At 46.6% G+C, this 19,541-nt stretch overlaps 2 protein-coding genes across 3 annotated transcripts in view; both read left to right on the plus strand.

Annotated features, from left to right (window-relative positions):
* CFDP1 (craniofacial development protein 1) overlaps positions 1-11,048 on the plus strand; it is a 102,008-nt gene extending 90,960 nt beyond the window's left edge. Inside the window, exons 6-8 of one of the 2 annotated variants that reach the window (XM_074370427.1) lie at positions 1,232-1,390; positions 10,190-10,269; positions 10,745-11,048. In XM_074370427.1, the coding sequence (XP_074226528.1) occupies positions 1,232-1,390; positions 10,190-10,269; positions 10,745-10,770 (265 nt within the window). In that variant the 3' untranslated portion in view covers positions 10,771-11,048. The remainder of the gene's footprint in view (positions 1-1,231; positions 1,391-10,189; positions 10,270-10,744) is intronic. The other variant, XM_074370428.1, reaches the window with a different exon arrangement.
* A 145-nt stretch (positions 11,049-11,193) lies between these two features.
* BCAR1 (BCAR1 scaffold protein, Cas family member) overlaps positions 11,194-19,541 on the plus strand; it is a 48,939-nt gene continuing 40,591 nt past the window's right edge. The window contains exon 1 of the mRNA XM_074370416.1: positions 11,194-16,258. The gene's annotated coding sequence lies outside the window, so the exon portion shown is untranslated. The remainder of the gene's footprint in view (positions 16,259-19,541) is intronic.

Here is a 19,541-nt window from a genome sequence, read left to right on the forward strand (position 1 = left end):
CTCCAGGGCAGAGGTAGTGAGCCGTCCTTCCCCAGCACTATGCTGCAAGAGGTGGGATTTCAGAATGGCTGGTGAGACACGAGAGACACGAGATAGTCTTAAAAGATTCCTCCTGAAACTCAGTGGTCCTCTTTCACAGGCAGTGATGAGAATAAATGAGAAAATGCTTATGAAAGTGCTTGGAGAATTAGCCTTCTAGGCAAGTGAGAGGTGTTACTATCAGTGTTGTCAGTACACCTTGTGATGTTAGCTCATAGAGTTTTTAAATGTTTTAACTCGCATATCCCAGTAAAACAGAAAATGACTGCTAGTTTCCTGTATGCTAGTATATAACTTGTTTTCCTTTCTAAAGAGACCAAAAGTCACATTCCTTCCATAATTCCTTCCCCTAGTACCACCTTCTTACTAGCTGCGTTCTGTTTTTCTTATTTTATCACATACATTTAATGTTGACAGGAATATTTGACCTGCCAAGACTTGAACTTGGGCATGTGGGTTTTCTCCCACCGTCCATGATAGCATCATCAGCAAGTAGAACACAGGCTATAAATTCCCTGCTTTTAGGATGAGGAATGTTCTCCACCTCCTGGGAAAAACCAGGGCCCTGACTCACAGGAGTTGAAAAGAAACTGATCTTAGAGTCCTTTTAAGATACTATGACCTCTTGCTCATCAGTGTTGGAATCTGGTTCTCTTTCTCTTAAAAGAATTCCCTGGGGCTTTAGTGCTCAGATGATGACAGTGATTCAGGATGGGTAACATTTCCTGCACCTTTACTCTGTGCCAGGTGCTCTTTTAAGCACTTTACATATAAGATACACTCCAGCCTCATGAGTAAGTGTTCACTTTGTAGATTAGGAAACCAAGGCAGATGCAGTTAAACAACTAGCCTAAAGTCACACGGTTAGAGCTGGAATATGAACCAAGGCATGTGATTCTAAAACCAAGTCTGAATCATGCTGTGCTTCTCCCTCCTTGCACGCAGAGACCTGCTTGTCACGCAGGGCATACAGAGGGCTTCAGGATTTCCTATCCTCAGTCATTAGAGCAGTCAGAGGCAGTCTCCTAAGGTGTTTGCCACACCAGACAGGAAGTACCCTAGGTGCAGACATGGCTCCATTAAGATAAGTAGCTCGAATCTAGGGGATTTTTCTGTGCCAATCAGAAAAACCATTAATCAAGAAATGAGAGTTTTTAACATGCTACATGTTTCATGTCTTTGTTTTCCCTAGATTAAAGAGATCAAGTGGCATGAGCAATCTTTTGGGGAAAATTGGAGCCAAGAAGCAGAAGATGAGCACCCTGGAGAAGTCCAAGCTGGACTGGGAGAGCTTCAAGGAAGAAGAGGGCATTGGCGAAGAGCTCGCCATCCACAATCGAGGGAAGGAAGGGTAAGAACTAGCAATTTTGTTCCTCTGAAAATCCTAAAAACTCTGAAATCATTCACTGCACACACGCCACCAAATTTAGGCAGGCAGAAGCGTTTCACAATGAAATGAAAAATGTGAACTCTTTGGTTTGTCATTGAAGCTGAGTTCTAACGTGGGTGGGTCCTGTCAGCGAGGAAAACACTGGAGTGACAGGAAGGGGGTGGGAAGGCATGTGAGCAGCTCTTCTCTCGAGAACAGTCACGTCTGCCAGCCTGGATTTGCTGAATTACAACCCCCATGAACTGTAAGTCACCTTGTTTATTCACGTGGTCAGACCTGGCTCACTGTATCAGCCTTGGCCTCATCTGAATTATTTGACCTGAGAAGCCAGTGTGTCAGAAACAGAGCCAGAAGAGTGCCGAGATGTTGTCACATTATTGTGGGATGTTTTTGTCCATGTTGTTATGGCTTCAGCCTGTGTAACACACTAGCTCTCAGACAGCATCCATGCCATAATGTGCACCTTCTTCCTCTTCACTTTGGAATACAAAGAGGATGTTCATGACTGTGTGTATAGGGACATCCAGAAAAAAACTGTTCAGTGAGTACTTAGAAACCTCAGAGGGGCCAAGAACAGATTTGCTGCAGAGGTGGGTCCATGGCACAAGGTCCATGCTCCCTGCCCTTGAGGAAGCATCATGCCCATCAGGTGGCCCTGCTGCTCCGCCGGCCTGCCTCTCCGGCAGGGCTTTCCCTGCAGTCACTGAGCATCACTGAGGCTCAGCTTCTTCGCCAGTAAAGCTGGGGTAATGATACCACCCTCAGGGTGGTTGTGTGGCCCTCATGAGACACTATATGTGATATATGTATTATACCTATATGTGCGTAGCACAGGCAGACCTCAGACATACCGCAGGTTTGGTTCCAGGCCACGGGAGTGAAGCAAATATTGCAGTAAAGTGAGTTATGCAAATTTTTTGGTTTCCCAAAAGTTTGCATGTAAAAGTTACGTTTACACTATACTGTTGTCTGCTAAACATTATATCTAAAAAGCAAGGTACATACCTTAATTTAAAAATACTTTATTTGCTAACCATCATCTGACAGCACAAGGTTGCCACAGTCCTTCAATTTGTTTAAAAAAAAAAAACCCACAGAATCTGCAGAGTGCAGTAAAGTGAAGCGCAATAAAATGAGGCATGCCTGTCTACATGAAGCCCTTTGCAGAGCACCTGTCACTGTCACATAAAGGTGTGTGTTAAAGGGGTAGTCCTTCAGGTTATTTATAAGCTAAATTACAATAAAGACAGGTGCGGTTTTTGTTTGGGGAGTCATTTTTCTAAATTAGGCTTCACGAGTATTTGAATGAACCTAGAAGCCGATCAATATGTGAAAAAAAATTTTTTTAATGATTTCATGAGCTTTTTTAACTATCAGACTTCTAAGTCAGTCTGTCAAAGATGATTTGCCACAGGACAGACAGAGAAGTGCCACAGCATCTGTGGAAGGCCCACAAGAAAGCACAGGTAGGAGTCAGTGTTACCCAGAGAAGGCCTCTGCCACACGCCCTGAAGCGCCGCCTCTGAGCTGGCCCTAGTAACTCAGCCCCTGCCTCTTCTCCACGTTCACCTGCTGGTCTGAGGCGGCAGAGGGACTGCCAGTGTGTGCCAGACTTTATTGCTTCTCTGAGGATGGGTTATATGGGTTAGACAGTGTTCATTCTGTTAATAAAGGTCTTGTAAAAGTAAGGAGCCGTGCTGTTGAAGATAAGGGAGAGAGAATAAAATGTAGGCTGGAAGAGAAAACAAAATTAAAAAGGCCATCTGCCCAGTGAGGACTTTCCAGACTGGAAAGTCACCTAACTGGGTTAAGGAACTACTAATAGCATGCAACTTCTAAGCGCTGCTTTTCCCTCTTCTCTGAGCCTCCGCTGCCTCGGCCAGATGATTCCACGATCTGATTGTGTTTTTCCAAACCAGATCTGATGACTTCCATGTTCTGCCTTTGGCTCTTCTCACCTGCCCTCTCCAGTGCCCGCCCCCACCCAACACCTCCACTCACTTGTCTCTCCTAGTTCCTGCTGGCAGATGAAACAACCCAACCCTGGTCCAGGGAAGGAACTATTGCCCTGCTTCTTACCTTGGCTAAGCATGCAAATCTTCTGGGGGTGTTTCCAAAGTTCAGATGACCAGACCACCTCTGTGCACTGCTGAATCAGAAGTCAGAGATATCTGTATGGTATAGATATATAAGGGAATACTACTCAGCCATAAAAAAAGAGTGAACTTTTGCCATTAGCAACAACATTGACGGACTTGAAGGGTATTGTGCTTAGTGAAGTAAGTCAGACAGAGAAAGACAAACACTATATGATATTACTTACATGTGAAATCTAAAAAATAAAACAAACTAGGGAATAGAACAAAGAGGCTCACAGATGTAGAGAACAAACTAGTGGTTACCAGGAAGAGAGGGAAGGGGGAAGATAAGGTAGGGGATAAAGATGTACAAGTTACTATGTATAAAATAAGTAAGCTACAGGGATACATTGTATAGCATGGGGAATATAGCCAGTATTTTATTATAACTATAAATGTAGTATAACCTTCAAAAATTGTGAATCACTGAAAATTGTGTACACTTGAAACTTATATAATATTGTAAATCAGTTACACCTCAGTTTTTTAAAAATGAGTCACAGACACCTGTATCTTTAAATCACTCGTCATGTGCTTCTGATGCACAACCAGGGTTGAGAATCACTAGACCACAGCATTAAGATTCTAAAAATGAGAGCAATCAGCTGCTGGGTACGCCTTTCTGGCACATCTATAACTAGAGAGCCAACTTTCAGAACAGGCTATTGAGAAGGGCAAGATATCTATTGAGAAGTGTGCCCAGTGCTGCAGTGTCGAAGGGAGGGAAGCACAGGAACCAAACCTGTAAGGTCTGTTTGGTCCGGCCCCAGCTTTTCTTACACAGATGCCCACAAGGGCAGAGGCCACCTGGGGAGAGTCTACTCTGAGGGAATAAATGGGGAATCACATGCCAAGAGGTATTACTCTAGAACAAAAGTGATCTCTGCTAAAACATCGGGGGGAAGGTCATATTTGATAGCATCTCAAAAAAGCTACCTATGAGTAATGACTGGCCTCTGCCCTATTTATTACGAGACTGTGACCTTTTTACATGCACTGTATTTAAATTCTTCTCATATACGAGAATCTAGATCATGAATGGTGGTAAAAATATCCCTATAATACAGTTCTGATTAAAATAAGATGAAATTGGGGTTAAAAGATTGTCATGCTTTTTGTGTTTTGGTAGTAATTCTGCTTCAGTAAGTTCTATCCTATCTTTCCCCTTATAAAGCTTTGATAGAATTTGAAGCTACATTGGTCAGTATTGGGTTATTACTGTCCAACTTTTTTAGAGTATTTTGCTATCTTAAAATACAAGAAGCAAAACGCCTTGAGAAACAGTAGGCACAGGATCAGATCTGCAAAGAATTTAGACAATGGAAATATCAGATGCAGGTTTTGATACAATTAAGCCTCCTGTATAAGCCTCTGTAAAAGCAGAGAAACTTGAAAATATTTACAAGAAGAAACTCTAAAAGTGGCCTAGCAGATTTGAAAAAGATGCAACAGAATTTCTAGAAATGAAAAATATAATAACCATAATTAAAAATGAAATGGATAGATTTAATAAGTAGTTGGGCCAGCAGAAAAGAGTATATGTGAACTGAAAAACAATCAAAGAAATTATCCAGAATATAATTCAGAGACAAAAAGACAAAAACTATGAAGGTGGAAGTTAAGCCCCCTCGAGGACAGCATAGGAAAAGATGAAAGTCTCCTCTTTATAGATTTTTTTCATCAATAGTATATTAGACAATGTGTGATACATTTACACACTGGGATACTCTTTAGCAATTGGAATGAATGTGGATAAATTTCAATACATAATAGCACAAAGAAGTTCGTGCAGTATGGTTCCATTTATTTTATTTATGCGTTTAAATTCCATTTATATGAAGGTCAAAAACAGATAAATACGTGTCCATTAGGTCAGTTTGTAAAGAATCAAGGCGCAAAAAATACATAAATATATCTATTTATGTCAAGTTCAAAATTAGGCACAACCAGACTGCAGTGCTGAAGAAACAGAAACTTGAAAGCAAGGAAATGTGGGCAAGCACACACCTGTCTGGGCTTGGGTGATGGATGTGGGTGTCAGGTGGGAGTTCTGCTGGGGCTTCCTGGGGGCTGCCACATTCTCCTTCTTGACCTAGTGATGGCCGTATGTATGCTTGCTTTATGATTCATCTGCCTTGCCCATTTTACTCACTTTTCTCTGTGTGTGTGTGTGTGTGTGTGTGTGTGTGTGTGTGTGTGTGTGTGTGTGTTTTATTTTACGATAAGCCGAGTTGAAGTTGAATTCGTACCCTGCTTCTACTACCAACCTGTCATGTGCTCAGCCCCCTTTCCCCATCCTTGAAGTAGAAACTTCACTATACTCTCAGGTTTATTATGGGAATTAAATGAGTAGGGGAATGTGTAGCATGTTTATAGATAGGATTCCCCTCCCTTCTCCCACACCCTACCCCCCCACACCAAGTCTCCTGCCCACTCTTTTTTATTCCATCTGCCAATACTGACCATGCCAAGTCTAGGGCATCACTGGAAGGCCGGGTGTTTTATTCTTCTAAATCCCTTCCTGGTGTATTCCTGCCTACCTTTCAGGAATACTTCCCACAACTGTGGCCAGCACAGCTTGGGGGCGTCTCCTCTCAATCTGCCTGGCTGGCCTGTCTTCTCTGGGCTTTTAAAGTAGGGAAGTCCCAGGGCTGAGTGCTAAGCAGCCATCTCTCCTCACATTCTCTCCCTCAGGAAAGCACACTAGTTCCACGGCTTAGGTACTTTTCTGCTGATGACTCCAAAAAAGCCATCCCCTGCCTGACCGACCATCCCACTGAACTCCAGACTCCAGTATCAGCTGTTTAGTTGACATCTCCATTTGCATGTCCCAGACACATATCAAACTTAATGTCCAAAACCAAATACAGGTATCCCTCTCTTTTCAAAAGTTCACTTTACACCACTTGGCTTTTATGAAAGACCTGCATTAATATTGCTCTACATGTTCTCACTAACTGAAAAAAAACCTGAAGAGGATTTTTGTTTTCACAAAAAAGATAATTGCTTCTTCACTTGACACCATTTCAGCTCAGAGAGATGTCATGGGAACGTCCTACTTTCAGGTAGCAGGAGAAACCTGTACTTGGTTTCTTTCCATAAGCAAACTTCTTCCTCAGACTACTCAGAAAATGGCACCACTCATCTCAGAAAGTCATCCACCCAGCTAATGAAAGGAAACCCTAGAAGTTATCCTCTTTCCACTCACATCCTGAAAGTCACTAGACAGTTCTATCATAAGATAGAATTTCAGTGCAGCCCACCTGCCATCCCTCCAGGACAAGCCCCGGGCATCTGCTCTGCTCCCTGCTTCTCGATATGTACCTCTCCTCCGCTCTCCTCCACTCTCCTCCATTCTCATCACAGCCAACCTGATTTTTTAAAAAATACAAACCATTTGTCAGCTCTTCCCTGTTGAAAGCCCTCTAGTAGTACTTGAAATCAGTGTTGACCGCCTTCCCTTGGTGTCCGGGCCCTCCCTGAGCTGTACCGTGCCCACCTCTTACCTTCTCCCCTGCTTATGGCAGCCCAGTCTCTGCACTGCTCCTTCAGGTCCTCGTCCACAGTGGGCTCTTGTTTGTCACTCAGATGCCGGTGTCTGGAGTAGCCCCACCCCAGGAACCCTCAGTCCCACCACCCTGTTTGATCTTCATCACACTCACTGTCAACTGATCAGGTGTGTCAGTGTGTTTTGCTTCATATACAGTCAGCCCCCGAGGGCAGGTTCTGCTTCACCCCTCACCCACACCCAGAGGAGCATCTGGAGCAGGTGCTGAGCCATGGTGCTGTGCAAATGCCCATCCCACTATCAGACAGCCATGGCTTTGTTTTGGAACCTAGTAAGATTAGAATTAACCCCCAAGGAACAAAGGGCATGATATATCAGAATGGTGTTTCCACCCGGGCATCATTTTCAGTCAGCAGAGTTGTTTAAAATGTCTGTACTAAAGACAGTCAGCTGCACAGCAGAAAATCACTGCTTTTCCTCTGAGCCCCAGATTCCCAGGGTGAGGTCCAGAAATTCGGGATTGATGTCTGCAGTCTGCATTCATGGCAGTAGCACTGCTTCCCTCTAGCCTTGTAACAGATCATGCCGGGTTCCCCGGCAGTGTTCACCATCAGCAGTGCCTCTCCCACACAGCTGAGGCGAGGGCCGGCAGGCTCAGGGAAGGATCAGTGCAGAGAGAATGAGAGGACAGGCTTGGTCTTGGCTGCTGCTAGCAATCAGATTGAAGGTCATGGAACCCCGTGTTTGGAAACCATGTGTGTTTGTGATTTGGGACGACGTGAAGGAGAAACCAGAGAAAATAATTTTCTCTCTCCGAAGAATCTATCTCCTTGACCCACAAAAGTCACTCTTTCAGAACCAGCACAACCTTGAGGTGAGATGGGAGGAAAGCAGTGGAGGAGAAACTTAATTAAAATCACTCTGGCTCTGGAGGCATTTGCAAGTCACCTCCTCTTCCACGAGGCTCCTGCGATATTGGGCTGATTGCTTCTTTCCCTTGCATTTCTCAGGACAAAAAAGTGCGTCTCTTATTACATCCATCATGGAGCTTTATTCCAGCCTATGAGTGCTTGTGTTGCCTGTCACTTTCTGGTGTTGGTTCACCGCCTTCCTTGGGTTTGTGCTCTGCGGAGTGCCTGCTGGCTCTGCCCAGAGCAGAGTAAGAACTCAGCCCTCAGATGTCCTCAGCTCTGTGCCTGCTTCATGGTCCCTGCGCCTCCTTGTGCTCTTTCTTTCCCTGACCGTTGGGCGGATGGTGACCCTACAGTGAAAGTAATTTGGGTTGAAAGATTAAAAGGATGACAGCCCGCTGTGTTTAACCTGGTTCTGAGAGGAAAAGCTTAGAAAATCACTCAGGTTTTGATGCTATTAGCACGTTTTATTAATGACAGTGAAGAGCTGCTGCCTCTTAAATGGGCCACATGAGGCAGTAGTGATGGGAAGGGATGGTCCTGTTTATGGAGGCTGGGTCCCCAGGAGTGCTGGGCACAGACCAGAAAAGAACCCTGCATCTGTCAGCTGGTGGTTCTCTTCTGGGACTATAACCTGCTTAAGGTGCCAGAAAATTTCCTGAGACCCAGTTTAAATAGGGCATCCCCTCCAGCCACCTTGGAGGAGGCAGCCTTCTGCATGAGCCCTTCTTCTGGAGCATTTGGTCCCTTGGCCCCTGTTCCAGCTGTCCTGGTTCTGAGGCTTTGTAGTGGTACAGTCAGGTCAGAAGTGGGACGTAAGAGCCCCACACTGCTCAGAGCCATTTTTGGTTTTATTGTTTACAATGTACTTCTCTCAGTTTTGCGCCTGCATTGTCAGAGGGGTATTGTAACTTTATTCCTGTTTTGTAGAGGTAAGAAAAATTGAATACCAGGTTTCTTGCCCACAGTCACAAACATAATAAACGTTAGAGTCAGTCTCATCCTCAGCACCTTTTCTCTCTCGGTGGCGATGGAGTCCATGTCCTGTGGAAGTGTTGTTCCTGGTCAGCTCTTGGCAGTAAACCAAAGCCATTGCAGGGATCCTGTCAACAGCTGTAGGTGCTGCAAATGAGCAGATTAAGTTGCCAAACCTGCCTTGATTGCCTTTGTCTAGGTTGCCCTTGAGACTTCGGTTGCATTCTGTACTTGTGTTCTTCTTTGCTGCCTGAGGCCTTCCCTAAACCTGAACTCAGCCTGCACCTGCCTGTTTAGCACCTAGCCTGGCCTTACTCTTGATCTTCTCAAGGTCAGCTGGACCCAGCACAGCTTCCAGGAACCTGCAAGGTCATTATTCATGCTCAGTGAGCATCCAGATTTAAGTATCACTTCCTCTTCTTTAAAGGAAAGTCGAAAAGAAGGACCCCGAATGCTCACCCTTGTCCACTCTCTCAGACAGGTAGCCCTGGGTAATGACTTTCTTGAAACAGGTCCTAAAGTCCTCTTGAACCATAGCTCACCCCTTTCTTGAGCTGGAACTTCAAGGGGCAGTTAAAGCACCCTGCTGTCAAACCACTAATGTTGCAATGATCCTCTCCCAGAGCTGGTGGGCTGGGAAAGGATGATGGTTGTAGTGTCACGAAGCCCATCCTCGATTTTGAGTCAGTAGCCACCACTGGAGAGTCAGGATCCCTTGGTGATAGACGGAAGGTGACTTTGTTCTGTTGTGTGTCTACTTCCTAGCACAATCTCCCGTTTTTTCACTTTATCAGAAGAGGCCCACAGTGTCTGTGGCTTCCCCATCTGCCAGGGAATTCGAAATTGGAATTTCACCGGGCATCCTGTACTCACTTGCTAAATCTGACAACCTGACCATGAGGGCTGACATCAAACCTACAAGCAGGCCCTGCCATTGTGTTTCCAGCTGGGTCTTTTAGGGGACCCTGAATGTGGGCTGTGGGCAACAGAGGCACTTGATCTCATTCCCTTGGAGAAATTTAGGGAAAGGCCTCTCCTGTCATCCTCGGGGAAGCACCTGGCCCCCCCTGGGTGGAGGATACACAGAGAGGAGGGAAGGGTGAGGGGAGGGAAACTGCTGCAGGCAGTTAAATCCCTTCCACAGTGAGCACCGTGTGCACCTCAGCTCACTTCACCTTCACTGCAGTCCTCAGAGTAGTTCTTACTTCCCTGTTTTTCCCCTTTTCAGACACACCTTTTCCCACAGGAGGATGTATGTGTGCAGGGTACATAGCTTTCTCTCCTGCACCAGCTCAGCACACCACCAAGGTGAGGAAACACCATGTCACTGTTTTGCTGCTGAGAATAATGCTCAGAGATGTTGGGTCCTTGACCAGCACGGCCCAGCTAACTTGTAACAGAGCCAGGCTGTGAACCTGGGCTTGACTGAGCACGTGTTCTTCCTTCCTTAAAACCTGCTTACAAAACTGCAACACTTCCCTGCCTCTAGCCTCTAATATACTTTCCCTTTGATAAGCTGTTGCTTTTTCCTTGGTATTTTATTTTAATTTACATCTGAACCAGAAACTTCCTTGTTGAGACCAAATGTGAGTGGTCTGAATCAGATTTCTGAAGAGTCATGGTGGTCATTCTGGGCACCACCTGGGGTCATCTGTTCGTGTTTGCTGTAACCCGATGATCCCACTGGCCAAGTGGACCCGTTCACACCTGGGGGGACGGGAAGGTGCAGACGAGACATTTTCTCTTACTAGATCTGCTGACAAACGTCTTCATTTCCTTCCAGGTACATTGAACGGAAGGCTTTTCTAGACCGAGTGGATCACAGGCAGTTTGAAATTGAGCGAGATCTCAGGCTGAGCAAAATGAAACCCTGATGTGATGGGGAGCGTAGAGCAGCATAATCCTGTTTACAACGTGAGCTTCTTGTCTGTGAAATGTTCTTGTGTTTCTCAACTGTTTCCCAGTGAGATCTTTTTTCTACATCAAATTTCTGTCTTTGTATCTTGATCCCATGTGGTTTCATTCATTTCACTTTTAAAAATTTGCCCTTAAAAGCATACAAATAAAAAAATACAAGTTGGTCCTGAGAGAGGCTGGTGAAGATGACACCCCTTGCCTCCCTTCAATTCTGCTGCAAAGCCCACCAGGCCCAGCCAGTACCTCCCAAGCCAGTCTCATCCCCACGGTGGAGAGAGCCACCAGCCTTCCTGTGAACCTCGGGGGCTGTGGGACTCTCTGAAGAGGCTGGCCGGTGTTGGACACCAAGGCCCTGGGCAGTTCTGTTCTCGGTTCCACTGGGCTTCTCCCCTTATGTCCTCCCTCCTGTATGGGATTCCTACTTACTAATATAATATCAGGCTGAACATTAGGGTATGTTATTGCTGAATTAGGGATTTTTTTTTTTTTCCTTCAGCCATTTCCCAACTTAAAAATCAACTTCAGATATGCTCCCACCTCAGTAATTCTTTAATTTTTGGTTTATCAAAGAAGATGCTGAAGGTCTTTTTTTTTAATAACTCCTTAGGAAAATTTAAACTCCAAACTTCATGTTAAAAAAAGCAGTAAACCCCACCACCTGCTCCTGAGGGCGGGCAGTGGGGATGTCCTGAGTAACATGGACTGTTTTAGGGGAAGGTAGGATTCCAAAGACTGGAATTCAGATTCTGCCTGGACATCTACCAGCTACGTGACCTTGACCACAGCTCATCTCTCTGAACCTCCATTTTCTGGTCCAATAAGTGGCCTGAGTAACGCCAATACCTCATAGGGTTGAGATGAGTGCATGTCACATGTGTGGGGTCTCCCCCTCCAGTCCCCTGACACATGGACAGAAGCTGATGCAGCCAAGACCGGATTGTCCACCCTGCATGGTTGTTATGGGGGTGGTTGCTTACTGAAGCCAGGCTGGGAGGTGAGGCTGATTGAGGCCTGTGCATTTACAACCAGAAGTCACCTTTTTCAGCCAAGTCTTGTTTGAAACATAGCCCACAGTTTTTAAGAACAGGTGGGTAATATTTTTCTAGCTCTTCACATCTACACTTGGTCAAAGCTAATCTGCCTGACTCCCAAAGGAAATGGCATCCCTTTATCCGGGAGTCGGGAATTGCCAAGGGAAATGTTTGCAGGAAGAGAGGAGTGGAAAGCCTGAGTTAGTGCAAGACGTAGCTTGGTAGCCCTTCCTTCACCAGGCACCATGCGCCTCTCTTGCCGTGGCACAGATGACCAAGGAGGACGACCACGGACACCCCTGGCTGGTCCTTGGAGTCCAGAGAACCCCTGAGAGATAAGTTTCCTGGCCTCACTCTTGCCATCAGTCTTTGTCTTCTTATCCCAGATGGATGCATCAGATTTCTAGGGCATCTGGTACCTTCCCACTCCTGAAAAAACTGCCCTAAAACAGCATCAGGTCAAAGAATAAAACAGTCTTCTTTATGTGTTCTGCTCACCTATTTCCTGAGGAACACAGTACTCTAATTAGGAACTCTGCATGAGGTTTCCAGGGGAGAAGGGCCTCATTAAGAACGAAATCTTTTGTGCTGTACCAGAAATTGACACAAACATTGTAAACTGACTATACCTCAAGAAAAAAAAATTTAAAAAGAACTAAATCTTGAGTGAGCGGCACGCAGAGCTGAGGAGGGGGAACTGGACTAGAGCCCAGCACCCCGGTTCATAATTGCTGGTATCGCAGGAGGACGGGGAGAAGCTCGGAGTGGAGTGATGGTGCTGCAGGGACCAGCAGGGCCAGGTGGCAGGACTCTCCAGGTTCTGTGCTGCTTCTTGGCCTCAGCAGAGCAGAGGTGGTGTGGGCAGCGTGGCCGGTGGAAAGGACCTGGAACAGGCTCTCGAGAGTGCAGACTTCTGGCATTTGGTAGCAGTCTTTAGCCAGAACTGAAATTGCTCAGGTATGTAGGGTAATAGTCCATGACTTTTGTTTTTAAATTACAAAAGAACAAGTGTACAGCTAAGAATTGGTGCAAGATAGTGGACTCCTGGGGAAGGATTCAGAAGCTCTTAGCTTCATCAACAAGTAGGGGAAGGGGAGGGTAGAGCTCAGTGGTGGAGTGCGTGCTCCAAGTATGCACAAGGTCCTGGGTTCAATCCCCAGTACCTCCATTAAAATAAATATATTCTTAAAGTTGAACTGTTTACCCACCACACCATCCCCATCAAAAAAAAAAAAAAAAAATGATGGAGTGGTCCCACGTGCCTGGTGCTTCCTTACATGTTTGTTACTGTACCAGAAGAGGAAACTTGCCTGAGGTCAGACTGCCAAACTGCCAGTGATCACACCTACCTCTTATGACTAGAGGGCAGGAGGCCGAGAGCAGTGCAGGCAAGATGAGACAGCCTCTCATTGCCTTCTGGATCCCAGCTCTGAGTTGGAAAAGACTTTACTGCCAGGGGACAGAAGAGCCAAGATGAAGAGTTGCTTGCAGTTGAAAAGAATGGCAGCTGGCACACCCAAGTGCTGAAAGCTTGTGTCAGAACTACACTAAAGGCGCAGGCACCCCAGCTTCAGCTTCCAGTCCTGCCTGCGGCTGGGGCAGCTTGTGAAGGGGTAGGGGGAATATGCTGCCACACCTAGAAGCCCTCAGGCCTTGTGCGGACAGGCCTGTGGGGCGGTGTCACTAAGTCCTGCCCCAGAGCCAAGTTTCTGTTCATAGGGTAGGCAGTGTTGCCCTCTCTTTACCTATCTTTAGGATGCTGCCTGGCATCAGGGAGTGAGGGGAGGAGGGGCTGGTGCCCAAGTGATGGCACCTTGGAGAGTCGAGGTATCTTAAATGCCTTCCCTGTACCTCCTTCCCTGGGTTTACAGATGTGCCCGGGGTTCCTGCCTCGGGCTTTCCTGCAAAGTCTTTCTTTTTTTCTGCAGCTTTTTTCCCCATGCCCTCCTAAAGCAACCTAGACCTAACAACACTATCAGATGCAGTCTTTGTGCACAGGCAAGTTGACCACGACAAGGAAAGTGGGCTGTGGAAGTCCAGAAGATTCCACCTGGTTCCTTGCAGCCTGGAATGGCCCAGACCACAGAGACCCTCCTTTCCAGGGCTTCTCCCCAGGGTCTGCCAGTGAGCTTTCATTGTTGTACTCTCAGAAAGCCAATGGAGTAGACTGAGGTTTATGCAAGTATGGGACGAGGTGGCTGTGTGGGACAAGTAAAGGGGAGAAAGTTCCGTAAGGAGAGCACTGTCAGGGTCGGACACCGGGTTTGGCGTCCTGCCTCTAACCTCACATCTTAGCACTGCCATGGAGGTCGAGTCCCTCTGCATCTTAGATTCCTTGTCCTCAAAAGATTTCTGAGAATGCTTAATAATCCTGCTCTGCCTACCCCACAGCATTTTATTAAATGAAAAATACTATCCAAGTGTTAAGTTACTCTAATTAAATTGTGCACTTGGCTCCCAGCTCCCAAAGACAGCCAAGCTTCTGTGAGTATAAATTAGCACCACTTTGAAGAACACTTGTGCGACATCTGATAAATCTGGATCTGTACTTGGCCCATGACACAGCAACTGTACTGCTGAGTTGACATCCTAGAGAAGCACCAGCATGTGCACAAGGAGGCAGGCTTATCAGTGATAGTAAAATCCTGGAGACCGCCCTGTGCCCATCAGGAGAGAGAATCAGTTGTGAAATAGCCACGCCGTGGACTACGACATAGCAGTGAGATGAATGGACCAGGGCTACATGCATCACACAGATGAACCTCTTAAGCAGCATCGATGCAAAAATTAAGTTGCAAAAGACCTGATACGTAATTCCAGTTACACAAGTTCAAAAGCATGTGAACACAGAGGTGATGGTTACCCAACGTTGTGAATGCGCTAAGTGCCACTGAATTGTACACTTTAAAGCGGTTAATTTTGTTACATGAATCTCACCTTAATAAAATTTTTAAAGCATAACAGCAGATGTACATTGATTCAGAATATATATAATATATAATTATATATATATAAACAAATGGAGGGTAAACATTAAATTCAGCATTAGTGGTTACCTCTCATGGGATAGGGAAGATTGTATGATCAAAGAAAGATAACAAAGGTGCATTGTTTAACGATGTGGTTTTAAATCTTAAATTGGGAGGTGAGGACACAGACATTTATTATACTTTTCTATTTATCTGTAATATTTCAAGATAATTTTTTTTAAGTAATACAACTCCATGCTTAAATTTATATCACCTCTGTCAGCCTCCTTATGGAGAGATATCCAAGGGACGGTCTGTTGCCATGGTGATGAGCTTGCCTGGTGTCAAGGAGCTTTCTTTGCATCCCATTCTGGGCTAGGAGGCATTCCAGAATGATCAACCCGAGCGGCTGCTGGAACATTCCCCTGGAGATGAGTGATTCATGTAGATGAACTACCAGGTGCCTCCCCCAACTCGCCATGCTCTGAAGAGCAGGTTGGGCGGCTGGGGGAGCTGAGGGGTCTGGGCCAGGCCATGTGCCCTCCTCCCAGCACAGCTGATGGTGTGAGGCCTGCCAAGTCGTCCTTCCCCTTGTCCACATGGCCTTGACAGATGCACAGAGACAGGACACGAACAGGCCATATGTTAGAAAGATGATGCAGCAGGCCTTGACTTGTTAGTCGCAAATAAATGGTTGTCGACCTGAATAAATGAGCTTGAAATTTAAGGGCAGCAAAATGAATTAGTCAATGTCAGCAGAACTGGGATTAGAACCCTGGTGTCCTGACTCTCCAGTGAAGGTGACTTCAGGCATGTGTCTTGACCTCCCCTGCCCCCACTTCTGCATCTGTAAAGTAGGGGTTGCTAAATGGCACTGAGGGTTTAGCACTAGGAGTCTGCATTCCAAACAAGCAACCAGGTAGTTCTTACGCACTCTGGAGTTTGAGAACCACTGCTTGTGGCCTCCCTACTTATAAAAATTGTAAAAGCCTCCAGCTATGTATTTAGGAAAATTCCATCTTCCTTTATTCTCACCACTTCAAATAATTCAAACTTCTAAATTCCTGACACATCAGCAAGCCATAATGAATAACCCAGGTTTCCTTCCTTCCGTCTGCTGAGACCCACCTGCAGGAACTTTCTCCTACCTTCAAAGTCATTGGAGGCCCAGTGAGGAGCTTAGCTGAAAGCTCCTTAAAGTCATTGGTCATTTGGAGAAGCATCAAAAGTGAGGCCTGAGAAGCAAGTGAGACGTTCAAACAACAAAATCCACCCAAGTCCCAGCAAACAGCTGAAGAGGGCAACCCTCCGCTGCCAAGTTGGCAACAGATGGCAGGAGCCACGTGCACGCACACACATGCTTGCCCCAGCTAAACCAAGGTGAGTGTGTCAGCGAGGTTGCCTGGCAGCTTAGAGAAGACCCAAGCCACCAGAGGCACAACACCCCCGTGAAACAAAATAAGCCCTGCACGAGGCAGATGGCTCCAGCTCCCTAGCCAGCTCGGCCAGCGCCTGGCCTTCCTGCCACCACAAGCTTTGCCTGCCCTGGGCTTGTCCTGTCTCTTGAGCCTCTCCTGATACACCTCTTTTTCCTCCTGATTATAGAAGGAAACAGTTCATTGCTGGAAAATTTAAAAGCAGGAAAATTAAAACTTAAATCTCCCGTAGTCTTACTAACAGAGAAAACTGCTGTGTACATTTCAGGATACTCTCAGTCTTTTTTCCCAGGTGTTTACATCTTTTTCTTGACACAGTTGGAGTTACACTATACCTGTCCAGCTCAGTACAGAAGCTAGTAACCACGTGTGGTTTAAATTCATTAGAATTCAAAATTCAGTTCCTTAGTCACACTAGCCAAAGATTTTGAGTGATCAGTAGTCACACATGACTTAGTGGCTACAATATTGGAGAATTTCAAACATTTCCATCAACACAATTCTGTTGGACTGCACTGGTATATGCAGTTTTGTATTCTTTTTTTAACCTATGGTGTGTACTTTGAGCATTTCCCCATTTATTCAAAAATTCTTTGAGAGAACAAATTTTAACAGCTGCGTAATATGCTATTCTGTGGTTGTACCCTAATTTATTTCATCATCTTGCACTTTTGGCTGCTGAGGCTCCCCACTTTTTGTTACTATACAGAATGCTGTGGTGAACTGCCTAGGCCTTAGTCTTCATCTGCATCCCTGATCATTTCCAGATGACTCCTACGAGTCAACTTGTGTCAGGGAGGGTGCACATTTTCAAGGTCTTAAAATATAAAGCCCAGTTACCTCCCAGAATGCTCTCCCTCTCTTCCAGCATAAACCCTCTGAGAAGGTAAGATTCAACAAGGAAGCCCTGACTGCCTGTCTCTGAGCACAGAGCCCAGTGCTTTGGGTGATGAGACATGTCCAGAACTAGGAGAATGGCCATCCATGGAGCAGAATGGACTAGATCATCCCTGAGTACTAGCATCTTCTGTGGTCCCTGTCCAGGCTCTGTCTCTCGAAGGGGCATTTGGATAAGGCAAAGTGTGATGGTTTATATGTCAACCTGACTGGGTTGCCCAGTCAGCTGGTAAAACATGTCTGTAAGGGTTCTTCTAGGAGAGATTAGCATTTGAATGGGTAGACTGAAAAAGAAGATCATCCTCACCTGTCACCCACGTGGGTGGGCATCTTCCAGTCTCCTGACAACCTGAATAGAATGAAAAGGTGGAGGAAGGGCGAATTTGCTCTCTCCTCAAGCTCAGACCTCTATCTCCTGTCCATCGGCACTCCTGGCGCTCGTGCCTTCTGACTTGGACCAGGACTTACACCATCAGCTCCCCTGGGTCTCCATCTTGCCGTCAGCAGACCGTGGGACTTCTCGGCCTGTTTATAGCAAACTGGTTCTGCTTCTCTGGAGATCCCTGACTAACGCAGCAGGAATACACCCCAGTGACCCTTGATTCAGCCAAACCTAGTTTTATGACACATTCAACTGTGTGTCTCTCTAAACATTTTCTGAATCCATTTATCCTCTCCCTGCTCAAGATAGGTGAGCTTTGTTCAGTTAACTGTGGGCTTGGCTTGAGGGGGAGGGTATAGCTCAAGTGGTAGAACGCATGCTTAGGATACACGAGGTCCTGGGTTCAATCCCCAGTATCCCCTCTAAAAATAAATAAGTAAACTTAATTACCTCCCCTCCGGAAAAAAACTTAATTAAACAATGGGGCTTGGCTTCACTTCTGTCACACTTCCCAGGTAGTTCTGAGGGTCGGTGAGCAGGTCTACATTAGCCTTGAAATACTGTTCACAACCGCGTGCCCGCTGATCTCATCCCCTCTTTATCTTCCCAAACTAAGGCCCCTCCCTTTCCAAGGCTGGCCTGTCCCCTTTCTCATGCCACTTGCCCCTTTGTGTGTCCTCCAGGTCTACCACGCCAGTCCTGACTTGGGCAATCAGACCTGCCCCCAGGATTCCAGACTTGTGGTTCAGACCCCCAGCATCTGGCACCCCTTTTTCTTTTGTAATTTGGGCTGCTTCACGGGGCCTCACTTTTGGCTCTTTATAAAATGGGGGTGCCTCGACAGTTACGAAGCAGCACAGACAGACTGGACTTGTGGCATCTTCTCCATTCAGTGCATCCTTAGGCAGCAGGGAACCAGCAAGGATGGAACCACATGAGAGCCAGAGCTGGCCTGGGTTCTGTTCTTGCAGATGGAGAAGTGGTCCCTGCTGTCAGCTACGGCGAGACCTGAGACTTCCCAGGATGAGCTGGGCTAAGGCCACCACTGGCCTAAGGGCTGGTGAGGACTCCTTCCTTGTAAATGGGTGAAGGGATTATCTGCGAGGAAACTGTTTAAGACCAAAAGTCACATCCTTCTCAAGGGGCCCCAAGAACAACACCCCACAACGTTCAAAGCCTTTTGGGCAGCTGCCCTGGCCCCTTTCCAACCTGAGTCATAACATTTAGTGTCCCTTCTGCTGCTTGCTGGCCCAGGGTGGCTGCGTCCTTGTTCCCTAGCCTCACTGCGTCCTGGGTTATTCAATAACCGCCCTAAACCAATAAAGTAGCATGTCTGCTTCTGCTCACAGAGGGAGCTTTCCCCATCCTCACTTCTTACCAGGAGCTCTGTCCTGGGCTTTCTGGCAGGGGAATAACTAAAGTCAGAAGACAGGGATCCTAACCATGACTCAGTGGTGCCTTAGCAAAGCCCCTTCCTCTCCACTGGGGCTCCTTACTGAGCAGGGGAGGGTTTGGGCCCAGCTTTCCCCTCCAGGGATGATCAGCCAGCCCCCGCCCCGGGAGTCCGAGTAGAAAGCTGGAGGCCAGGAAAGGCAAGCTGGTGGATGCAGGGTAGAGAGTCCACGATTCTGACAGCAGCAGTGCGTAACTGACTTAACTGGGAGCCACGTCAGCTCTTCTAGGCCTTATATCCCAGTCCTTCCTGGACTTTTGTACCAGGGCCACAGCACCTCAAAGGGCCAGGGATTCACAAGAATCAGATAGGGGTGGGCTCGTGTGCTTTGCTGCCTTATTTGACAGATGGGATGAGGACAAGCTTAGTATAAATTCTGTGCTGAAGTTCACAGGGCCAGCCTGGTGCCCAGTTCTGGCTGCCTCACCCAGCCACTGGAGGTCAGAGGTGACAGGGAGCCCAGTTCCTGTCCAAGTGCAGACCTCGCTCCCTACA

Source organism: Camelus bactrianus, chromosome 9, assembly GCF_048773025.1.
Source record: "Camelus bactrianus isolate YW-2024 breed Bactrian camel chromosome 9, ASM4877302v1, whole genome shotgun sequence".
Classification (NCBI taxonomy): domain Eukaryota; kingdom Metazoa; phylum Chordata; class Mammalia; order Artiodactyla; family Camelidae; genus Camelus; species Camelus bactrianus.